The following is a 24,340-nucleotide window of genomic DNA, read 5'->3' as shown; positions in this document are numbered from 1 at the left end:
AAATTAGATAAAAATAATAAAAAAAAATTAAAATTTTAATACTGCCTTGTAACAGGTAGAATGTGTTACTAATTTATATCTCATCCAAGATATAAGTTATACCATTGGTTTTCCTGTACATATAAAATTAATCAAACCAAACACTTTTATAATTTTACTATTAGTACAAGTATACTATCCTAATAGTCTAATACATCCTACCAAACACCACCTAAGTTTATAATCTTTATACTCTATGTCGATAAATATTTGAGATAAATTGTAATTGTGGAAACATACCTGAATCTGTAATGAAAAACAGTTCATTAAGTCGGTCTTCGTTATTCTTCGGATCTTCTCTCGATCTTAGATCTCCTAGTTGTAAATCAGGACCTGGATCGGTAATGAATGATGTGGGTGGAGTTTAAGTCTTCTAACCATATATCGATAATTATTGAGTGTTCTTGAGAAATAAACTACCATTTTGTCTGATGAGTTTAACATAATAGGTAGACTATATTTACGAGTTAATAACCTAACAATAATATACTCATTTACTATTCAACACATCAACGAAATAGTAAATGATATTTATGTTTTTACACAAATATATCCCCATATTTCTTAAAAATGTCTATGTAAGCCCATAACCTTTAAACTTTAGTAAATCACTTTAATTTGGCTTTAATGTTTATATGATAACGACTAATATATAATTCCTCATCAAAATATTAGAAATAATTCCAACACATATCACTTGAACAAATATCACAAAATTCATCCTAATAAAATTTGTAAAACAAGACTAAAATGTTAAAGATTACATCTTGAAATTTATATTCCAACTTCTTCTTTATAGTTCTCTTACAAGTAATTAACTAACTCCTCGTCAATAACATACCTTCAATTTTAAACCTGTAAAACCCTAAGGCTAGGTCGGATTCAAGGGTACCAGCGCTGAAGCCATGTTGGCTGATCTTTGCCATTTTAATCTAGGTATGTACCTACCTCTAGACATCTTTCATTTCATTTTATTTTCTTATTTAATTTCTAATTTTTTATCATCATATATTGTATTTGTATCTATAGTTTGCCTTCTCTTTACTGGTGTAGGTGTACTCCATCCTGTTCAGCACAACTTTCTACAGTTCTGTACCCAAAGCTTCTCCATCGTCAAACAAGCTTCTCCATCTTTGAGCAAATTTTAATGAAGAAGAAGATGAATAGAAAAAATGTGTTTGATATAAAAATAATTATTTTCAGATGTCAATTAATCAAAAATAAAATAATGATAAATTAATTAAAATAAACAGAATGTTAAATTGATTAATATGTTGAGCCCAAATAGTAATTGGGTAATTGGACCCGATGATTTATTTATAAAAGTAAGCAAGCTCAAAGGAAATTTCACAATGATTTTACCCTAATTTTTTTTTTCTTTTTCTCTTTGACCGCCGTTTTTCCTATGTTTTTCCTATTCCTTGTATTATAAAAGGGACACATACCCAAATGAAACTTCACACTGATTTTTCTTTTTCCTATTCCTGTCACAGTTCTTATCTGGTTCTTATCTGTGTGTCTTCACCTTTTTGGAGTTTCGATCTCTGGTCGTCATCTACATTTTCTCCTTTTCTTGTTGTAGTTTCGATCTTCTCATTTTCCTGTTGTATTTGGATATCTCTGATCCTATTCTAGATGTAGTTCAGATCTGACCGTTTTCTCTTATTTCTACCTACCACAGTTTCGATCTCTCACTATCTTATCCTGTTATGTCAAGATTGAAATATCATGTAATCGTAATTGCTAAAGAAATTTATGTCTATGATGGGATATATAGTTTAATGGGTTTTGATCAGCTTCTCAAAGGGTGGTGTGCACTACTACTGAAAGAGACTCGGATCCTGACTACAATCCGGACTCAGAATCGGATCCTGACTACAATCCGGACTCTGATTCATAATCGGATTCCATGTAGTTGGGATGATGAGGTTGAAGAGTAACCTTAGAAGTGAAGAACTCCATATCAAATATCAAGAAAGAGAAAGTAATATTTAATCGTATGCAGTAGTGTATATTTAATCTTGTATGCAAATGATACATGTGTTTTTTTTGGTGTGTAACTGTGTATCCCGGAAATGATAAAGTTGTCATTAGACTTTTATATTAAAATTTTTATTCTCTTAAATATATATTTATTAATTAAAATATTTATTTTAAAATATATATATTTATATATTTTATTTATTTATTTATTTATTATTCTTATTATTACTTTAAAAATTATATAAATAAATAAGTTAAGTAACCAAATATATAAATATATATTTACAAATTAAAAAATAAAGAAAGATAAATCATTAATGGTAAGTAAATAAATAAATTATTAATAAAAAAAAGAAATAAATTATTAATAAAGATAAAGATAAATAATCATCTAGTCACAATTCTTCAATTTTTATATAATATATCCATTTCAATGTCTACCGAACTTTTATTTTTTTTTATTATTTATATTTTTAAATATATCTTATTTTCTTATAAACCCGCTAATTTAACTTACTAATTATACATTTTTCTCTAACAACTTCATAATTATTATATTTTATTAACATAAAATATATATAATTAAAATTAACAATACACAATTAAATAATTAATTTAAATTTTATATATTATATATTAAAATAAAATAAATTTTATAAAAATTAAAATAAAATATATTACATAAATATTAACATATTTCATCTTTATTTAATTTTATAAATATAATATATTTAATTAAAATTAAACATACTAAATTAAATAATTCAAATAAATATTATAAACTAAAATAAGATATATTATATAAATGTTAAAATAAAATACATTAAATAAAACTTTATTTTATTTTTTTACATTTTATTTTATTCATACAACTTTATTTCATATATATATATATATATATATATATATATATATATATATATATATATATATATATATATATATATATATATATAAAATGTATATTTATTTAAATTATTTATTTTTATCTTAACATAATTTTATAAATATAATATTTTTAATTTTATTATAAGACATAAATTATAATTTTAGGTGTGTTAAACAATAATTCAATTTTATACATATAACTTATTTTTTTTATTTTTTTATTTTAGTGTTTATATAATATATATTTATTTAAATTATTTATTTTTATCTTTACATAATTTTATAAATATAATATTATAACGTCTTAAAACTGTCGATATTTTAAAACGTTTATTTGACTCGATAATTTTCGCCTCATAATTTACCTTCCTCTCGAATCTCAAGTGGGATGAGGAATCAAAATGATAGGCTAAACTAGAGTCTAATTTAATATCAGGTTTATCTTCCCCTCGAACCTCGTAAAATGAAAAGAGAGTACAACTTCTTCAAAAATCATCTTGTATAAAATGAGATAAGGAACTGAAATAGGATTTAATGATATCGATTAGACTAATTTTGACTTTTAAGAGTCGCCACCAAATATTCTCTTTAAAAAATTGGGAAAAAATATTATGCGTTCTCGAACACGATTAAAAGAGATTCTAATCAAAGTTTGAAGCTTGGTTATACGTGAGAAAGGACAACATTGATATGTCTCTTATGCTCATCAAATGATTGTCTCTATTATAAACTCTTGACCATTTTATACAAAATATTTCTGTTAGATAAAATTAGACCGGTTCACATAAACCTAACTTAAATAAATATTCCATGCAGGAACAAGGAACCGGACCGGACAAACAAAAGAACCGGCTAAAGAAAGCTAGCCGGTCAAGTCATTAAACCGACCAGGAACACTTGGAACATGACCGCACAAAGAAAGGATCGGACAAAGCTTAAAACCGGAAACATCAGAAAGCCGATCAGCCACAAGGTAGAGGAATAACCGAAGAATTCCGGTTACATCACTAGTACCGGAAGCCATCCGGTTAAGTCGAATGACCGACCAGTACAAGAAGATAATTCGAGTATCTGTTGTGTATGATACCAAAGGAACAGACTGAACACTTCCATATCTATACAAGTCTGAGGAAAGTCTGCAGGCTGTAGAAGACAGTCCTACAGGATCTTTCCACTTCGGGATAAGTCAGAAAGGAGATCTTCCAAGTACAGACAACTGTCTAACAGACAATGTCCACATTGAGTAAAAGACAAACCTAGCAGGTTTGTCTTACACACCGGAAGAACAGACCGCCAGGTCTGAGGTTGACCGTCAGGTCTGAGGTTGACCGTCAGGTCTGAAAAGATGACCGCAGGCTCTAAATCACTGAATCACTGAACATCTGCACCTCTGCTCAGCCAATCAGATTCAAAGAAGTGAAATATGACCGTTGACATATTTCACCTATAAAAGGGGCAGTTGAAGAAGAGTAAATGTGGGACAAGCGACATACAGTGAGACAAGTGAGAAATTCTAAGAGCATTTATTCTACAAGTGATAAGACTGTGTTGTTCTAGAAATCCTAAGTACTAAAGTCAACGTGTGTGTTTTACAATTTCGGTGTAAATTGTAAGGGTGTCATCGAGCAGGAAATAAGTCTCGATCGGATTGTACTTGTATTCCTTAGTGAATATCCTTCTCGCGGTTTCGAGAGGAAGGGGTGACGTAAGAGTTTTATCTCCGAACATCCATAAAATCTGTTTTGTCATTTACTTTCTGCCGGTTCCATTATCTAACCGATCCGTACCACTATAACCGACTTAACTCTATCCAAGCCGAATCACCAGGTTACCGAAACCGACCCATCAATTTTTCAAACCCTCATCATCAGAAACCGGCTCTATCTATTATACAAGTGTGCCGCTTCAACCTGAAAGCAAACCTCTTCCGCGCTTGAACCTAGTTCAAGGGTTTGTGACAGGTTGTGTAGTATTGAAACCCCGGTGTTAATCTCTAACCGGATTAACCACCACCCTTCGAGTGAGAACCGCTAACCGGTCCAACCCCGGTCCTCCAGCGGCTACCTAGATCCTAACAATTGGTATCAGAGCGGTCTCCAAAGAAGATTGCGTCATCAATGGCAAAAGCAAAAGTTTTGGAGGGAAATTTCCCGCCCAAAACTCCCCCCTGGTTTACCGCCCACGGATTGGCGCCTTTTCATTCCCGCCCATGGTTTGCCGCCCTTTCACCTTGGAGGGAAAACTCCCGCCAAATATTGATGGGACGGTTGGGTTTCCAAACCGCATCTATAAAAGGGTGTCTCGGCCATTTTATTTCATTCTCACGCGAAATTACTTTCTCTCTCTAAGCTCTCAAATTCTCTCAAAGCGGTTATCTGCTCTCACACTTTTCAAACTCTCTCAACTCTCTAAGATGGGGCGCGACTCAGTCTTGTTTAAACACTTGACTCAAGTGGATTTCAAGGAAATTCGACAGAAAGGCACGCCTGCGGCAAAAGAGGTTATTGACCGGGTAGCCGAAGCCGGTTTGGAGTACTTTCTCGGCGGTCCCCATGTTCTATATAAAGATGCGGTTAAGGAATTTTTCAACACCGCAACTATCTCTAACGATAAGATCACCGCAATTGTATGCGGTACTGAAATAGAGCTCATCGAGGAATCGGTGGCGGAAAGCCTGCGCCTTCCAACTGCCGGCCAAGATGCAACGGCGGACATAGAAATCAAAACATTTGAGGCAGCTTGCCAGATACTCTCGGCGACTAAGGAGCCGATAAAAGTATCAGGTAGCAAATCGACGTTGAAACCGGAATATATACCGATTTGTGATATCTTCGCAAAGGCGATTCAAGCAAGGGGAGGAAACTACAACAGCCTAACCAAAGACAAAATCAGGATGCTGGTCGGCCTGATAGAAGAGACAAAGGTTAACTAGGCAAAGGCAGTGTTCCACAATTTGATGGATATGGTGAAGCCGGATTCGGTCCGGTCATGGGGATATGCTGTTCCTCTCGGTAAGATCTTCCTTCACCATAACCTCAAAATCGGACCCGACGTCATCATCCCATCTAGAAGCCTCATCAGAGCCAAACAATTCCTATAAAGGAAGAAACCGGCCCCCGGTTCCACAGGTGGCCGAAAGAAGACAGTCGGCAAGAAAGCGGCCCCAGCGAAAGAACAGGCCGAGAGCAAAGGAAAAGAGAAAATAATCTTCTCGGAACCGCCACAGCCAACGGAGGAGGAAGAGTCGGCCTCCACATCTGAACGAACCGGATCTGAAAAGACCGATGATGAAGAGCAGTCGGACCAAAGTCCCGACAATGACAGTACGGGTGCAAATCTTGAGACCACCGAAGGCGGTGAAGAAGGCGGTGCAGAAGGCAGTAAAGAAATCTGTAACGAAGAGGAGGAGGAGGACGAAGAAGCAGAGGCCGATAGAATAACGCTCAAACTCCTAAAGGGCACTGAACAGCGAGCCGAGAAGATTGGGGAGATATACCTGGAATGGCACGAGCACCGGTTCGGCAAACGGTATAGGGACATCCTACCGGGCTACACAGACGAGGAATGCCTCCAAAGACTGAAGGAAGTGGAGGACGTGGTCATGGATCTCACGAAATCCGATACCATTGAAGAGGTCCTACACCGAACCTATCTCTTAAGACCGCAAGCACAGCTGCGGAAGCTAACTATACAGATCCAGAAGATTACGACACGGTTCGAAGAGGTAGCATCGGAGGACACCTTAACACCGTTAGTGTTGGAAAGGCTTGAAAAAGCGAGAGGAGAACTCATCCAAGAAATTGACCGGCTGGAGGCGAGGTACGGACAAAGGGAAATACCGCACTATACAGCTCCCCAGATCGATAGGAGTCCAGCTCACAGTCCAACACCTCCGAGAGCGACTTCTGCTACAGATGAATCCGATGAAAGGACGGACCCTCCTCACACCGGGCAATCTCCACTTAAACAACCGGAAGTCTCCGAACCGGGTGTCACAAAAGAATGGGTTAAGAGCCGTATTCAAGAATTTTAAGACTCGACGATTACCCCATTAGAGGAGAAATTCCAGAGAACTGTTATCTCGGCACTCCGGTTCGCCAACACTACAAGGCAACTTTTAATAAGAACAGAGGATCGGTTCTCAGAAATCGATGAAGATCAACGGGAAGAAGCAGTTCTGCGCAGCAAACACCTTAAGCGAACCGTAATTTTGGAGGATACGACCTCCGAGATAAAAGAGAACTTTGCCCGGCTTGAAAGAGAGACCGATGAACGAGTGACAGAAGTTACTAAGAATCTAGTCGGTACAACACTTGATAGGGTCTCCGATCTTAAAAAGAAGAATGCGGGTCTCAAGGACGAACTTAAGGCGCTCACCGCACAAGTTGCCGAATTGCTCCAAGCCAAGATGAATGCGGATGCCGCGGCTATAGAGGTTGATGCCCGAGCGGCTAAGAAGGTCCAGGATGCGCTGGACGACGAAGCAAGAAAAGAGAAGGAGCCACCGCAACATACCGAAGAGGAGGAAGCCGAGCGAATTCGAAGGGCAGAGGCTAAGTTTCCAGGATTTGCAAAGAAGGCAGCCGCTCAAGCTGCGAAGGATGCTGCGCGGTTAGAAAGGGAAAGTCAGAGGCTAGAAAGCTTTGCGGCCGATAACAAAAAGAAAAAGGCGGCCTCTTCCGTTTCAGTTCCGACAAAGCGAAAGAGGGAACCTTCAAAGAAAGTTCAAATAGCCGACCTGCTGAATGAGGTCACTGAGACGGTCATTGAGAGTATACCGTAGCAGGCTACTCAAGTCGAAGAGGAGGATGAAGAGCACCTGCAGCCCCGGTCCACAAGACAACGAGTCACCGAATCAGCCAGTCGACCGCAACCGGTGAAGAAAAAGCGGAACAAAAAGTTGATGACTAGCTACGACTTTTCGGACTCGGAATAGGGGCTCTCCTTCTCTTAACTATGTCTATCTTAATGTTTCTATATAATATCTTCTACTTTCGGTTATATACATATATAAAGTTATTTTTGAAACCGGCCTACACTTGCATTTCTACTTGGTTTTGATAATTTTAAATAAAATAATCAAAAAGGGAGAAATTGATAAGATAAAAGATAAGACAATTGATAAGATAAAAGATAAGACTTTTCCAAATTTTTTCTCAAAATTTTTCCAAATTTTTCGAAAAATTCTCCCAAGTCAGTTTCAAAAATCCGGTCAAAAGAAAGAACCGGCCTACGTTTGCAAATTTACATGATTTTGATAATTTTAAATAAAATAATCAAAAAGGGAGAAATTGTTAGATAAAATTAGACCGGTTCACATAAACCTAACTTAAATAAATATTCCATGCAGGAACAAGGAACCGAACCGGACAAACAAAAGAACCGGCTAAAGAAAGCTAGCCGGTCAAGTCATTAAACCGACCAGGAACACTTGGAACATGACCGCACAAAGAAAGGATCGGCCAAAGCTTAAAACCGAAAACATCAGACAGCCGATCAGCCACAAGGCAGAGGAATAACCGGAAGAAGTCCGGTTACATCACTAGTACCGGAAGCCATCCGGTTAAGTCGAATGACCGACCAGTACAAGAATATAATTCGAGTATCTGTTGTGTATGATACCAAAGGAACAGACTGAACACTTCCATATCTATACAAGTCTGAGGAAAGTCTGCAGGCTGCAGAAGACAGTCCTACAGGATCTTTCCACTTCGGGATAAGTCAGAAAGGAGATCTTCCAAGTACAGACAACTGTCTAACAGACAGTGTCCACATTGAGTAAAAGACAAACCTAGCAGGTTTGTCTTACACACCGGAAGAACAGACCGCCAGGTCTGAGGTTGACCGTCAGGTCTGAAAAGATGACCGCAGGCTCTAAATCACTGAATCACTGAACCTCTGCACCTCTGCTCAGCCAATCAGATTCAAGGAAGTGAAATATGACTGTTGACATATTTCACCTATAAAAGGGGTAGTTGAAGAAGAGTAAATGTGGGACAAGCGACATACAGTGAGACAAGTGAGAAATTCTAAGAGCATTTATTCTACAAGTGATAAGACTGTGTTGTTCTAGAAAGCCTAAGTACTAAAGTCAAAGTGTGTGTTTTACAATTTCGGTGTAAATTGTAAGGGTGTCATCGAGCAGGAAATAAGTCTCGATCGGATTGTACTTGTATTCCTTAGTGAATATCCTTCTCGCGGTTTCGAGAGGAAGGGGTGACGTAGGAGTTTTATCTCCGAACATTCATAAAATCTGTTTTGTCATTTACTTTCTGCCGGTTCCATTATCTAACCGATCCGTACCACTATAACCGACTTAACTCTATCCAAGCCGAATCACCAGGTTACCGAAACCAACCCATCAATTTTTCAAACCCTCATCATCCGAAACCGGCTCTGTCTATTATACAAGTGTGCCGCTTCAACCTGAAAGCAAACCTCTTCCGCGCTTGAACCTAGTTCAAGGGTTTGTGACAGGTTGTGTAGTATTGAAATCCCGGTGTTAATCTCTAACCGGATTAGCCACCACCCTTCGAGTGAGAACCGTTAACCGGTCCAACCCCGGTCCTCCAGCGGCTACCTAGATTCTAACAATTTCTTTTACACTTCGTTTATTTAATTTGAAGAGAAAAATTTATTTATGAGTTGTAAATGAGTTGTAAATAAGTTATGTAACTTCTATTAATTTGTTAATTTGTTTTTAGCAGTTTTATTATTTGTTAAGAGCGGTTATATTATTGTTGAGAAAGTTAAACACTATAAGATTAATGGATTACTTAAAGCCTTTATCGGTTTATTTTCTATCAAAGTTCATTTGATCTCTCTCTCAATTCATATGATTCTTCTTTCATTTGTTCACAAATCTTTTATCCGCTTGATTTGCACATGGTATTAGAGCCATATCATTGAAAGAAGAAGCCTAATTTGATCATCATGATTCAAGGAGGACCTCCATGTTTGTCAGATCCTATGATACTATCTATTAATAACCCTAGCCCTAGTCAAACTCTAGTGAAAATCTCGACTCCGATCGCTCAATCGATGACGATCGAGAGTCAAATACTAATAACATGTACTGTTCCAGTTAAGAGAAAATTCAACAACGATATGTTAGTTATTCATGCATCGGATCATCTAAAGCTGAATATAACTTCTGCAGTTCTTACTGGAAGAGACACAAACTTTGGATGGAGTTTGAGCGTTCACCTAGTACTTTAGGCGAAGATTAAAAGCGGTTTCATCGATGGATCATATCCTCATCCGAAAGAAAGTGATGAAAATGACCAATGGAGTATTGTTGATGCTTTAGTTAGAGATTTGATAATAAACACGATATAGCCAAAGATTGGGAGAATGTTTCAGTCAAAGAAAACTTGTCGCGATTTGTGGTTAGAGTTTTAATCTCGATATGAAGGTAATAACGGACCAAGAAGGTATGGATTACAAAGAGATATTAGTTTTGTTCAGCGAGGAGTTTTAGATCTGGAGGAATATTATTCAAATGTCATGTTGCTTTGGGACAAAATGCTAGGGCTGAAATCACATCGAAGATGCAGGTGTAAGGGAGTTCGAATCGACTATGATGGATGTTTTCTTGAGGCTGAGATGCTTTAAGCCGATGAAGAACTTAAACTGTTTCAATTCTTGATGAGCCTCGATGAGGGGTATGAGTATGTAAAGGATCAGATCCTCATGCAAGATCCATGGCCAAATGTATACAAATCATTCACTATGTTACAAAATGTTGAAAAGAAATCTAGATAGAAATGACCATATCAAGAAGCATCAATGATTATCAAAGAAGATTTTACAAAGAAGGGAAGTCAAAATGTTGACAAGAATAAATCTGTTTGTTCACATTGTAGAGGAAATGGACCTACTAAGGAAAAATGTTTTAAGTTGATAGATATCCGGATTGGTGGAAACAGTCAAGGAAAAATCATGGAAAGAAGAAGAATATATATCAAAACGGGAATGCACATGCTGCAACTGATCTTAAAGATGTTCCTGATATGATAATAGAAGAGTTCAAGATGTATAAGCAATTTCTAAAGAATATGAGGGGCATTAAGATTAAAGGAGGTGACTCTACTTCCTTTGCAAGTAAGTATTCTTTATCAAATCTACTTTCATTTAATCTATTTGATTATAATTTTAGCATGAATGAACAAATCAGTATGACAGATAAATGACTTATTGATTCAGGAGCCTCATGTCACATTTGTAATAAAAAAATATGTTTATTAATTTGAAGAAGTTAGAAACACATAAGATTATGTACTTAGCTGATGGATCTTATAGGAATATAAATGAAATAAGAACTGTAAAAATATTTAAGGAATTGAAACTTAAAAGATGTATTGTATGCATCTTGTTTTAAATATTCTTTAATTGCAATTTCTAAATTAACCAAAAAAAACAAAATGGAATGTGATTTCTCAGATTCGTGTATTATTTGCAGGACCTTAAGAAAAGGTTCAAGGTGATTTTAGGAAAAAGGATTGGAAATTTTTATTTCACTGAAAATAGTTTATTTTCTTGTAATAATGATGATTCTGTTGGTAAAATTTCTTCTAATAATGTTGTTCATTCTATTTTGATTCATAAACGATTAGGACACCCTCTTATGGTGTTATCAAACTTGTATTTCCAGATTGTTTGAATGAAATTTTTTAATGCAATACTTGTCTACTTGTAAAAATGCAGATATTGCCATTTACAAGAAGTGAATCTAAAACACCAACATAATTTATTCATGTTGATTTATGGGGACCATATTGAAAAGAGTCTATTTTGAACACACCTTATATGCTTACAATTGTTGATGACTTTTCTAGGTGTACATGGATCTTTCTAATCTCTAGTAAAGTATTTGATCAGATAATTGAACTGAATTTATAAATGAAAGATGTTCAGAATTATTTGATTTTTTATGAATTATTCATCAAACAACATGTGCTTACTCACCACAACAAAATGGTGTTATAGAAAGAAAACACAAACATTTGATCTAGGTTGTAAGATCTTTAATGATAGGTTCTAATTTAGAACCTAAATATTGGCCTTTTTCGTTATTGACAATAACTTATATTATTCACAAAATTCCTACAAACATTTTAAATGAAAAAACACCAATTGAAATTTTAAGTGGAAAGAAACTATATTATGATTCTTTTAGAGTATTTGGTTGTCTATGCTATGCTACAAATGTTTTTCCAAATAAGTCAAAATTCTCAAATAGAGCTAATAAATGTGTTTTCATTGGTTATCCTTTAATTAAAAAAATTTATACAGTTTATGACATTGATGAATATTTATGTTTCTAGAGATGTTATATTTCATGAGAAAAATTTTTCTTTTTAAAAAAAGGTTGAACATGATGAAAATATTGTAAAAGGGGGTAAGTTACATGATGTACCTTGTTTCTTTGATGAAGAATCAGATTTTACAAAAATCATGATAATCTAAATTTAGATCATCATGACCTTAAATTTGATGAACATTATATTATAGAGTGTGATTTAAAACATAATCATATTAATCTGGATCTAATGTTCAAATACAAAATTTTGAACATAATTTACAGCATAATCCTATTAATCTAGAATCTAATGATCCTCTTAAATTTTTGAAAATTCTGAACATGAAAGTGTACATTTAAATGTTCAAAAAGAAAAAACTGATGATACTTCTAGAAGAAGTTCTAGATGCACTAATCCACCTGTTTGGATGAAAGATTATGTAGCAAATCAAGTTCAAACAAATGTTAAACTGAAAAAATATTTTTTACCACCTTCTTTTACGTTTGTTTCAACTTGCAAAGATATTGAGTATACTAATTTTCTTAAAATTATTGACCAATTTTCTGAACCAACAACTTATAAACAAGCTGTTTTAAACCCAAAATGGGTAAAATCTATGAATGAAGAGTTAATTGCTCTATATAAAAATCAAACATGGACATTGACTAATTTACCAAATGGTAAAAAGGCCATTGGATGTAGATGGATCTATAAAACAAAGTTAAATGTTGATGAATGTGTTAATAAATATAAAGCTAGATTGGCAGCAAATGGTTATTATCAAAATGATGAAATTAATTTTCATCAAGTTTATGCAATAGTGGCTAAGAATATGACTATAGGATTGTTGTTTGCTTTAACAACATCAAAAATATGGAATTTACATCAAATTGATGTGAATAACGTTTTTTACATGGCAATCTTGATGAAGATTTATATATGAAGATACCAGAAGGTTTTATATCTTGTTTTCCAAAATAGGTATGCAAACTAAACAAGAGTTTGTATGCTTTAAAACAATCATCAAGGCAATGACATTTACAGATTTCAACTATTCTCAATGACATTGGTTTTGTAAAATCAGAAAATGACCTTTGTCTTTTAATTAAAATAGATGAGAATGATATTGTCTGTTTATTAATGTATGTTGATGATATTCTTTTAGTAGAAAATTTATTGCAACAAATTAGGGATATAAAAAGGATCATACGATAAATTTCAGATCAAAGATTTAGGTAAGGCTAAATTTATCTTTGGTCTTGAAATTATACATAATGATAATGATAATGGTAATTATTTAAACCAAATTTAGCCTTACTTAAATCTTTGATCTGAAATTTATCGTGTATGATCAAAGAAATATATCTTGAATTTAGTTTCTGATCTTGGTTTGTTGGAGCTAAACCAACTCTTACACCAATGAATAAAGGCGTAAAACTTTTAAATGATCCTAAAGGTGACATTCTTATTGATTCTGAAAAGTATAGACGATTGGTAGGCAGATTATTGTATTTGAATTTTACAAGACCTAATATTGCTTATTTTGTTCAACAACTTAGCCAATACATTAATAAGCCTTATTAGTCTCATTTTGATGCTGCAATTCAAGTTGTTAAATATCTAAAAGGACTAAACGGAATACCATCTCTAGAAATATTTTATTCATCTAATAATGATCTTACAATTACAACGTTTTCAGATAGTGATTAAGCATCATGTTATGATACTCAAAAATCACTTACAGGGTATTGCATTTATATTCAAAATGCATTAATTGCTTGGAAAACAAAAAAGCAACAAATTATTTTTAGATTTTCAGCAAAAGCTGAATATAGAAGAATGACAATGGATGTATGTGAATTACAATGGATTCATTATTTGCTTAATGATTTTCAAATTCAGGTTTCATTACCCATCGTATTTCATTGATATAAAAAAGTGGCAATGCATATTTTTCAAAATCTAGTGTTTCATGAAACCACGAAACACATTGATATCGATTTTCACGTGGTAAGAAACAAATTTAAAGAAGGATTTATTTCATTGACATATATTTTTCCATGACAGTAGGTTTTCCTTTTCTGTCTACTACTGTCATACTTTTCGTCAGTGTGTTTCTAGGATGCACCTTAATGCTAATTCTAGAAAATGATAGGTGTTATCCTCCTTCAGTAATTGGGTCCATATATAATGGTCTACCCAATAAACCTGATAAATGACTAAGGGCTTCAGAATTGTACATATGTGCAGGTATATTACAGAGCTTGAACAATATCTGTGCAGTTTCTTTTGGCTTACTTAATAGGTTCAATTGTTCAGACCATTTTCCAACTTCATACAGTTGGATCCTATATATGTATGCCCATTTTCTAGAATTTCCTCTAGATTAGATCTTTCTTGAATTTAAGGAAATATAAATCATAGACATTTGTTGAAATCTTCTCCAACCCTTTTCCTTCCCATTGCTTCAATAGTGCATCTTTAGTAATTTGGATGTATACTCTATTTTTCCCTATGTAGTTTCCCACAATTATATTTTCCCATTCCTTTATACAATTTTCCTCTACTTCAATAGACAATTTAAATTCAAATGGAGAATTCAGTACCTCCACTTTTGTCTGTGTATTGACCAAGTAGATTTTCCGTTTATATGCATGATCTACTGGCATTTTTGCATTGTTGTTCTTCCAGACTTCATTAGTTTTCCATGTCGAGTTGCTCTTGATAGTATATGACTTAGATTTGGGAGTCTTCATCAGCTCCTTCATTATAACAACTGACCATTGAACAATTTCTTCATATTCTTGTTTTTTCAGTAGATTTCAGTCTTGAAGTTAGTGGATATTGAGTTGAATTGTAATATGTTGTGCTTTCTCCTTATTGATGACAATTTCTCTCTTTTGGTATGCATAAGGAGCTTTGTAATCTAATTCTAGAGCCCAAACAAATTAACTATTTTATTATAGCGTATTTCCAAGCTCCTTCATTATCACTGGTTTTACCTCTTATTTTACAAATTGATTAATTGATCAGTATTGGTATCGGTTTTACCAGTTTTGGAACCATTGGTTCCGGTCAGTACTGGTCGGTTAACCGATTTAACCGTGAACCGATAATTCATTTTTTTTAAAATTAAGTATTAAACTTGTTAAATGATTTTTTTTTCGAAATCCTGTTTGTGTCGTACTTTTATGTTATTCTCCATTTTTTTATCTATATTATAATATATTATATTATTATTTATTAATATATATTATTATATATTATTTATAATATATAATATTTAAAAAATAAGTAATATAAATATATATAATTAAATTATTATCGGTTAAACCGTTAGAAAAAAATAGTTAACTGAAAATCGAACCGTTTAACTGGTAAAAAAATGTTAACCGGAATCGTTAAAACCGGTTAACCAATAAACTGGTAAAATGAAACCGATGAGCTATCGGTTCGGCTGGATTATCGATTTTCCGATTTTTTTGCGCAACTTTAATGGTAAAGAGGGAAGTGTTATTCTCCTTTCTGATAAATGGATATTACCATAAGCTAAATTTGAAAATAATATTATGGTTACAAATAATGTTATAAATTTGCATAGAATATGGGATAAACTTAAAAAAAATAAGTTAGGTAAAAATAAATTAAAATTATGATGAAAATAAATGAGTGGTTAATTTGAGTTGTAACTATAAGAATATTAATAATATTTAATCAATTTTTCTAACAAAAACCAATATTTTATTATTTATTTGGTGTTCATGGAATTCAAATAGTTCTGCAAATTTATTTGTTCTTTTTCCAAAAAGAATTTCAAAAGTAATATTTGATTAAATTAGTAGTTTTATGTATAATGTTTTTCATGATTAAAAGTATTTTATTACATTTTGTCACATTTTAACATGAATATGACTATAATCTTTAATTTAATAAAGTATTTTTGAGAGTGTATTCCTTTTCTGTTATTAAGATTAGATTGGTAGGTAATTATTAGTTTGAGATAATTCAATTAATTATAATTAATTATCATAAATAACATAAATTTATGTAATCTTCTAAAGAATAAATTTGTTCGAACTTGTAATATAAATATTTAAATTTTCGTCACAGTTGTATACTTGTTATTGAGCAAAAATGAGAAAAGACATCACTAAGTTTGACTACGATGAGTTTCTTGAAAAGGGTTTTATGGATCTTAACGAAGATTTTCTTAATGAACATTTTGGCAATCCATATGAGCTTGAACCGACAATACCTGAAACAAGTATTGAAAGGTCAAACTCGCTAGTCCAAGTCAAGAATCCCATCTGACTCTCATTCACTGCGAAGAACTTTAACCAAACATACTGAAATTCCTTCCGACTGCGAAAAGAATGCCCTTACGGAGAAAGATGGACCCCATTGCATCACTGTTCCGTGGTTTGATGTAGAGACAGGGGATTCATACATGGCAACTCTGATCTTTGAGGACGACTTATACTATGTGGAGAGAGTTGATGAACTGATTCGTCAAGGAACGATCGCTCTTGACAAGAAGATTGGAGTTTGGATGAAAGATGGAAAATTATACTTCAAGAGTTAGAATTTCTTGTAGTTAGTAATTGTTTTCATGTATTATCTTCTAATCGTGTTCTATGTGACCTTTATTTTTATGTTATGAAGTTTCAATTTGTTTTTTAAATAAATTATTTAATAAAGCAATTTTGGGAAATATACGTAGATATAAAAAAACGAAATGAAACAAAAAGAGTTCATGGGTAGAAAAACTAGAATCACTATCATCCAAAATAAATTGGTTAGATACTCATTTTAATTTATTGGATTGAGGATTAATAGTTAATTTTTGAGTTCGACTTTCTGAAAAACTATTAAAATATTGAATAATTAAATAAAATTAAAATTATATTTTTAAAATAATAATTTCACAAAATAAATAAACAAAAGTGGATTCCAAATTAATTTATTTATTTTATTTTACAACTTATAATCAAACAAGGTCTAATTAGTTTTGGGGCATAATAAAATAAAGGAGAGCTAAGGAGTTAACTTGAATATGGAAAGAATATGAGGAAAATGTTAGAAATATTGTCTTGAAATAAATTACATAAATATATATAAAATGATGTTCAAATAAATGAAATAAATAAAATATATGAAGAACAAAATTACCAATTGAGATGTTGATTCAAGACACATGTAAGACACATTTCCCTTAAAACAGTTTCATCGTCTTCCGTTTGTGTTGGAGCTTATCGTAGATGGCTGTCTCCCAGGGTACAACGAATCCAGTAGTGATTCTGTACTGAAATCACTACTCGTCAAACTTGATCAGCATACCTGAACTATCACCGAGTTTTAACGGAAATATCGAGTGATCTAGAAGTTGAAATTATACACTATTTGTGAATTTTAAAATTTATTAGAAAAGATCTTGACTTAAATTTTATTTTTAATAAGGCCTAAACACTTTGAGTTCAAATAAATAAATTGAATCTAGTTCTTGATATAAACTTTAGGATTTAATTTTTAGTTGTTTATTATGAATTAAAGTTCGAAATTGAATAAGGTTGTTTTACTATATATATATATATATATATTTAATTCTTTAGGTATTATTGTGTTTTTTTAAATGACTTTCAAAACATGAGAAATAATTCAATTGAAGTTGGAAAGAAGATGTTAAAATGAAGTTAGAATTAAATTAATGATTTAAATGATCACACATTTTTTTTTTTGTAAGTTTGATAAAAATAATTGTGATACAGTAACACCTATATAAATTAATAATGTTTAGACCGAGAAATCTATATATATATAATGATGCTTAATTTCAGTGTGTTCAGATTGCTGGGTCGAGAGATATGATTAATTTGGATATATATGTAAGAGTAATAGATATTGGATTCGGATTGTAGGTTGATCTGCCCATAAACTTTAAACGGTTAAAACTAAAATTAAAAATGATATATGTATGTTTCGAACTTGAAATCTAACAAAAATAATTATAACGCTCTAACCAACTAGGATAATATAATTTTATATTTTAAATTCAACACCAAATTTAATGAACGCGAGACATTTTAACAATATAAGCTCAATTTTTTAATATATATATATATATATATATATATATATATATATATATAAAATGATGCTTAATTTTCAAAGTGGTCGGATTGGCAGAACGAAAGTTGTGGTTAATTTAGATATATATGTGAGAATAAATGAATACTTAGGTCGAATTGTGGGTTGACCGACCATAAACTTAACGGTTAAAAATAAAATTAAAAATGATATATGTATGTTTCAAACTTATAACCTAACAAAATAAGTACAATGCTTTAACCAATTAGGTTAATAAAATTTTATATTTTAAATAAAACACCAAATTTTATGAACGCAGAACATTTTAATAATATAAGTTCAAATTTTTAACTAACTAATATATATATATATATATATTTATATAATGATGCTTAATTTTCAAAGTGTTCGGAATGCCGAGTCGAGAGTTGTGGTTAATTTAGATATATATGTGAGAGTAATAAATACTTGAGTCGGATTGTGGGTTGACCTGTCCATAAACTTCAAATAGTTAAAAATAAAATTAAAAAAGATATATGTATGTTTTGAATTGCAACCTAACGAAACAAGTACAATGTTAGGATTTGTATCTCCCAAATCCGACCTGCTTCAAAACAATCTGTAAAAACAAAAGAAAAAAGAACACAAGAACACACAGATTTATAGTGGTTCACTCAAATTGAGCTACATCCACTTCAGTCACCACCAGATTTCACTATGAAGAAGAAGAATGAATATAGAGTTTTTGCCTCACAATTTATCTCTCTAGAATTATGTCTTAACCATGAAAATCCTTAATAATCACATATTTATAGGGTAAACATTCAGGTAATAAACCTAAATAACTTTGGTCAGGCCCAAGCCCAAAACCAAAAAAGAAAACTCAATAAACTCTAATTAACAATGTATAGTTTATTATAAGTGTAGGCTCCATAACTCAACAATCTCTCACTTGGAGACTAACTCCATCATCTCTCGATCGGTAGTGGTTTTCCATTCGGTGTCTTAACGAAGAAGAAGACCAACTGAAGTTTCACACAACTTCAGTTTCTCATTTGTCACAACTTTCGTCAACATATCAGCTGGATTCTCACTCCCGGGAATCTTCTCAAGAGCTAATACTCCATCTTCTAAAGCTGACCGGATGAAATGATAACGAATCTGTATATGCTTCGTCCTGCCATGATAAACAGGAATTTTTGCCAAATGAATGGAACTCTGACTGTCGCATCGCAACACACTTCCCTCGTAGTCTTGACCCAATTCTCGCAAAAAGGGTTGTAACCACATCATCTCCTTAGCAGTCTCTGTCACAACAACATACTCTGCCTCACAACTAGAAAGAGCAACAATCTTCTGCAATTTTGAAACACAACTGATTGCAGTACCTCCCAAAGTATAAATGTACCCTGTTGTGCTCTTCCTACTATCAACATTACCACAATTGTCAGCATCAACATATCCTTCCAAACCCATATTAGACTTTCGAAAACACAAAACGAGACCCGTACTTCCTCTTAAGTATTGTAGTATCCACTTACTGCTTCCCAATGTTGTCTACCCAGGTTGCTCATGAACCTGCTAACAACTCTCACTTCATGTGTTATGTCTGGTATTATGCAAAGCAGCGCATACATAATACAACCAATGGCAGGGGCATACAGAACAGTTGCCATGTAATTTTTCTCCTCCTCTGTTGAAGGCGACTGATCTTTAGATAGTCTGAAGTGACTAGCTAAGGGGGTAGTAACTGATTTTGCATCATACAAGTTGAACCTGCTAAGAACTTTCTTCACATATTCTTCTTGTGAAAGCTTGAGAACTTCTTCATCCCTGAAAATTCTCATCCTAAAGATTTGTTTAGCATCACCCAAATCCTTCATTGCAAACTTTTCAGACAACTCTTTCTTGAGTTTGTTAATCTCATACAAGCTTGCTCCAATAATGAACATGTCATCAACGTAGAGAAGAAGAAGAATGTACGATTTATCAAACCTCTTGATATAGCAGCAATGATCAGTTTCACACCTCAAAAAATTGTTACTTTTCATGAAGCTATCGAACTTCTTGTACCATTGCCTTAGAGCCTGTTTCAAACCATACAGACTCTTCTGAAGCTTACACACAAGCTCATCTTTTCCTTTGATTTCAAATCCTTCTAGTTGTTGCATATAAATCTCTTCATCTAAATCACCATGAAGAAAAGCAGTTTTGACATCTATTTGTTGAAGATGAAGATCTTCTTTCACAACCAAACTCAAAATAATTCTGATTGTCATCAATTTAACTATTGGAGAGAAGATTTCATTGTAGTCAATACCTTCTTTCTGTTGAAATCCTTTCACAATCAACCTTGCCTTGTACCTCATGGTTTTATCATGTTCTTCTTTAATCCTGAAGATCCATTTGTTGTGAAGTGCTTTATTTCCCTTTGGTAGCTTAGTGAGCTTCCCAGTCTGATTCAACATCAAAGAGTTCATCTCATCTTTCATAGCAGACTACCACTTAATCGATTTATCAGATTGTATTGCTTCCTCATAACATTCAGGTTCACCTCTATCTGTCAACAATATATAGTTCAGAGATAGAGACCACCTCTCAACTGGTTTTTGATTCCTTGATGATCTTCTCAACTGTATAACTGGTGTTTGCTGATTTACCTCTAGGGCCACGTTCTCAACAATTTCAACTTCAACAACACATTGTTCTTCTTCGACATCCGGTATATATTCAGCTGAAAATTCTCTCAAATCTACTGTACCCGTCTCTTTCAACTTGGAATCACCATCTGATGTCTTCCCAACACAATCTTTGTAGAGAACCTGTTCATTAAAGATAAGATTTCTGCTACGAATGATCTCCCGATTTTGATTATCCCAGAAACGATAACCAAACTCGATATCATCATAACCAATGAAAAAACATTTATTAGACTTTGAATCAAGCTTGCTCCTATCACATTCATTAATATGAACATATGATAAACAACCAAATACTTTCAAATAAGAAAAGTTTACCTTTTTATTACTCTAGGTTTCTTCAGGAATTCTGAATTCAAGAGGAAGAGAGGGTCCCCTATTTATCAAATAGGAAACAATATTTATAGCTTCTGCCCAGAAGGTTTTAGGCAGCCCTGCATGCAATCTCATGCTTCTAGCACGCTCGTTCAATGTTCGATTCATTCTTTCAGCTACTCCATTCTCTTGAGGCGTTTGGGGAACAAACTTCACCATACTGATCCCATTCTCAGCACAATACTTTTTGAAATCTGAATTGATATATTCACATCCGTTGTCGGATCTCAAGCACTTAACTTTCTGATTTGTTTCATTTTCAACCAAAGTCTTCCACTTCTTGAAAATAACAAATACTTCAGACTTGTGCTTTATAAAGTAAACTCATACTTTTCTTGTTGAATCATCTATAAAAGTCACATAGTAGTATGATCCGCCAATAGAAGAAACATGTGTAGGTCCCCACACATTAGTGTATACCAACTCTAGTTTTTCTTTCTTGAGCTCCTTCCCAGTTTTTAAGAAACTCACTCGTTTTTGTTTTCCAAGAATGCAATTTTCACATAACTGATGTTCAACAGACTTCAGTTCTGGAATCTGTCCATTCTTCAAAAGAATTTTCATCCCTTTTTCGCTCATATGGCCCAATCTGCAATGACATAGTTCACTGTTCTTTGAGTCATCAATTACAGCAGCAACTGTTTCTCTGCAAGTTGAAGTCGTGTATAACGTTCCAATTTTGTGACCTCAAGCAACAACAATTGCTCCTTTAGTCACCTTCTATTCACCATTTCCACAACTGAAATTGTGACCTTCTTCATCAAGTTGTGTAATAGAAATCAGATTGCGCATTAAACCTGGAATGTGTCTCACCTTATTAATCTTCCAAACAGAACCATTTGCCATCTTCAATTTGATGTCCCCCATGCCAACAATATCCAGTGGCTCACCATCTGCGAGATAAACTTTCCCGCAGTTTCCAGCCATATAATTCTCCATTAATTCTTTGTGGGCAGTGGTGTGGAAAGACGCTCCCGAGTCAAACTCCATGAATCTATCGGTCTATCAACAAACAGAAGTAACGCATCAGTGACAGATTCTGTAACAACGTTGGCTGCATCATTTTTATCATCACCATTTTTCTTCGGTGCTTTGCAGTTCCTCTTTAAATGACCCCGTTTACCACAATTCCAGCACTAAAATGTCCTCCCAGACTTGGACTGACTCCTCCTGCTCCTTGACATAGATCTGCTCTTACATCAATTGAAATTTCTATCATTATCTCTACCCCTGTTTTCCACATTCAGAGCAGAACCTTTGAATATTTCACCAGAATCAATTTTACGAACATCTTCAGTAATAATATAATCTCTAACTTCAACAAATTTCAGTTTAGCATTTTCAACTGAATTACCAATTGTTGCCCTCATAGGTTCCCAAATATTTGGTAGAGATGCTAACAAAATCAGGGCACTAACTTCATCCCCAAAATCAATCTCAACAGATAACAATTGATTCACAATTGTATTGAATTCATTTAAATGAGTAGTGACAGAAGTACCATCAACCATTCTTAAGTAAAAATGTCTTTTCATTAAGTGTACCTTGTTGTTAACAGATAGTTTCTCATACATATCAGAAAGAGCTTTCATCAGACCTATGGTGGTCTTCTCTTTTGCTACATTGTGAGCAACTGTCTTGGCTAGCGTCAATCGAACAACTCCCAAAACCTGTCTATCAAGGAGTTTCCATTCAGCTTCATCCATCTTCTCTGGTTTCTCACTCAAAGGAACATGAAGCTTCTTTCCATAGAGACAATCTTCAATCTGCATTCTCCAAAAGGCATAATCTGTCCCATTAAATCTTCAAATCCCATGTCCTATACTGTTCTCACTTGCCATTGTTTCCAATGCTCAGATCTAGCATAGCTGCTCTGATACCAGTTGATAGGATTTGTATCTCCCAAATCCGACCTGCTTAAAAACAATCTGTAAAAACACAAGAAAGAAGAACACAAGAACACACAAATTTATAGTGGTTCACTCAAATTGAGCTACATCCACTTCAGTCACCACCAAATTTCACTATGAAGAAGAAGAATGAATACAAAGTTTTTGCCTCACACTTTATCTCTCTAGAATTCTGTCTTAACCATGTAAACCTTTAATAATCACATATTTATAGGGTAAACATTCAGGTAATAAACCTGAATAACTTTGGTCAGGCCCAAGCCAAAAACCAAAAAAAGAAAACTCAATAAACTCTAATTAACAATGTAGAGTTTATTATAAGTGTAGACTCCATAACTCAACATACAACACTTTAACCAACTAGGCTAATAATATTTAAATTAACACCAAATTTGATGAACGCGAGATATTTTAAAAATATAAGTTCAACTTTGTAACTAATTAATCTATATATATAAAATGATGCATAATTTTTAAAGTGTCCGGATTGTGGGGTTGAGAGTTGTGGTTAATTTGGATATATATGTGAGAATAAATGAATACTTCAGTCGGATTGTGGGTTGACCCGTCCATAGACTTAAAACGGTTAAAAAAAATGCTATCACATTTTGATCGTAATTTTTTTTCACGATTTTTATATCATTACTCATGCATTTGAACGAGTTACATGCTAGTTTTATTAATTTAGCGAGATATTATTATATCGATAAATTAATAATTTATTTATTTAAAGAGGTTTTAAGTATAACCTTTAAACTTTCAAGAAGACAATGCCCCTTAACTCTCTTAAGTGGAATGATAAAATTTAAAGATAAACTCTATATATTTGAAGATAAAAAAAATAAGTGATTAATATAGATTTTTTTTTTACTATACAATTTTAGAATTTAGAATATTTTAATAATTATTAATTTATAGTTTCGTTGAACCAATATATATACACTAAGATTTAAAAAAGTTATTATCTTATTATTTTATGGATTGTGTGCTTTAATTTTTATCCAAGTTTGGACAAATTGTTAATTTTATTGATGTTATTAATTGATAGAGATTTTACTAT

General features: G+C 33.2%; 1 protein-coding gene across 1 annotated transcript; it reads left to right on the top strand.

Moving 5' to 3' along the window:
- The first annotated feature begins 5,866 nt into the window (after nt 1-5,866).
- LOC124934843 lies at nt 5,867-7,693 on the top strand. Its single transcript, XM_047475341.1, has 4 exons — nt 5,867-5,921; nt 6,039-6,926; nt 7,056-7,345; nt 7,376-7,693. The coding sequence occupies exons 1-4, from the start codon at nt 5,867-5,869 to the stop codon at nt 7,691-7,693; spliced, it is 1,551 nt and encodes a 516-aa protein (XP_047331297.1).
- Nucleotides 7,694-24,340: the final 16,647 nt, after the last annotated feature.

Source organism: Impatiens glandulifera, chromosome 4 (assembly GCF_907164915.1).
Source record: "Impatiens glandulifera chromosome 4, dImpGla2.1, whole genome shotgun sequence".
Lineage (NCBI taxonomy): Eukaryota > Viridiplantae > Streptophyta > Magnoliopsida > Ericales > Balsaminaceae > Impatiens > Impatiens glandulifera.
The sequence above is the reverse complement of the archived record's forward strand: the minus strand, read 5'-3'. Positions and strand labels throughout refer to the sequence as shown.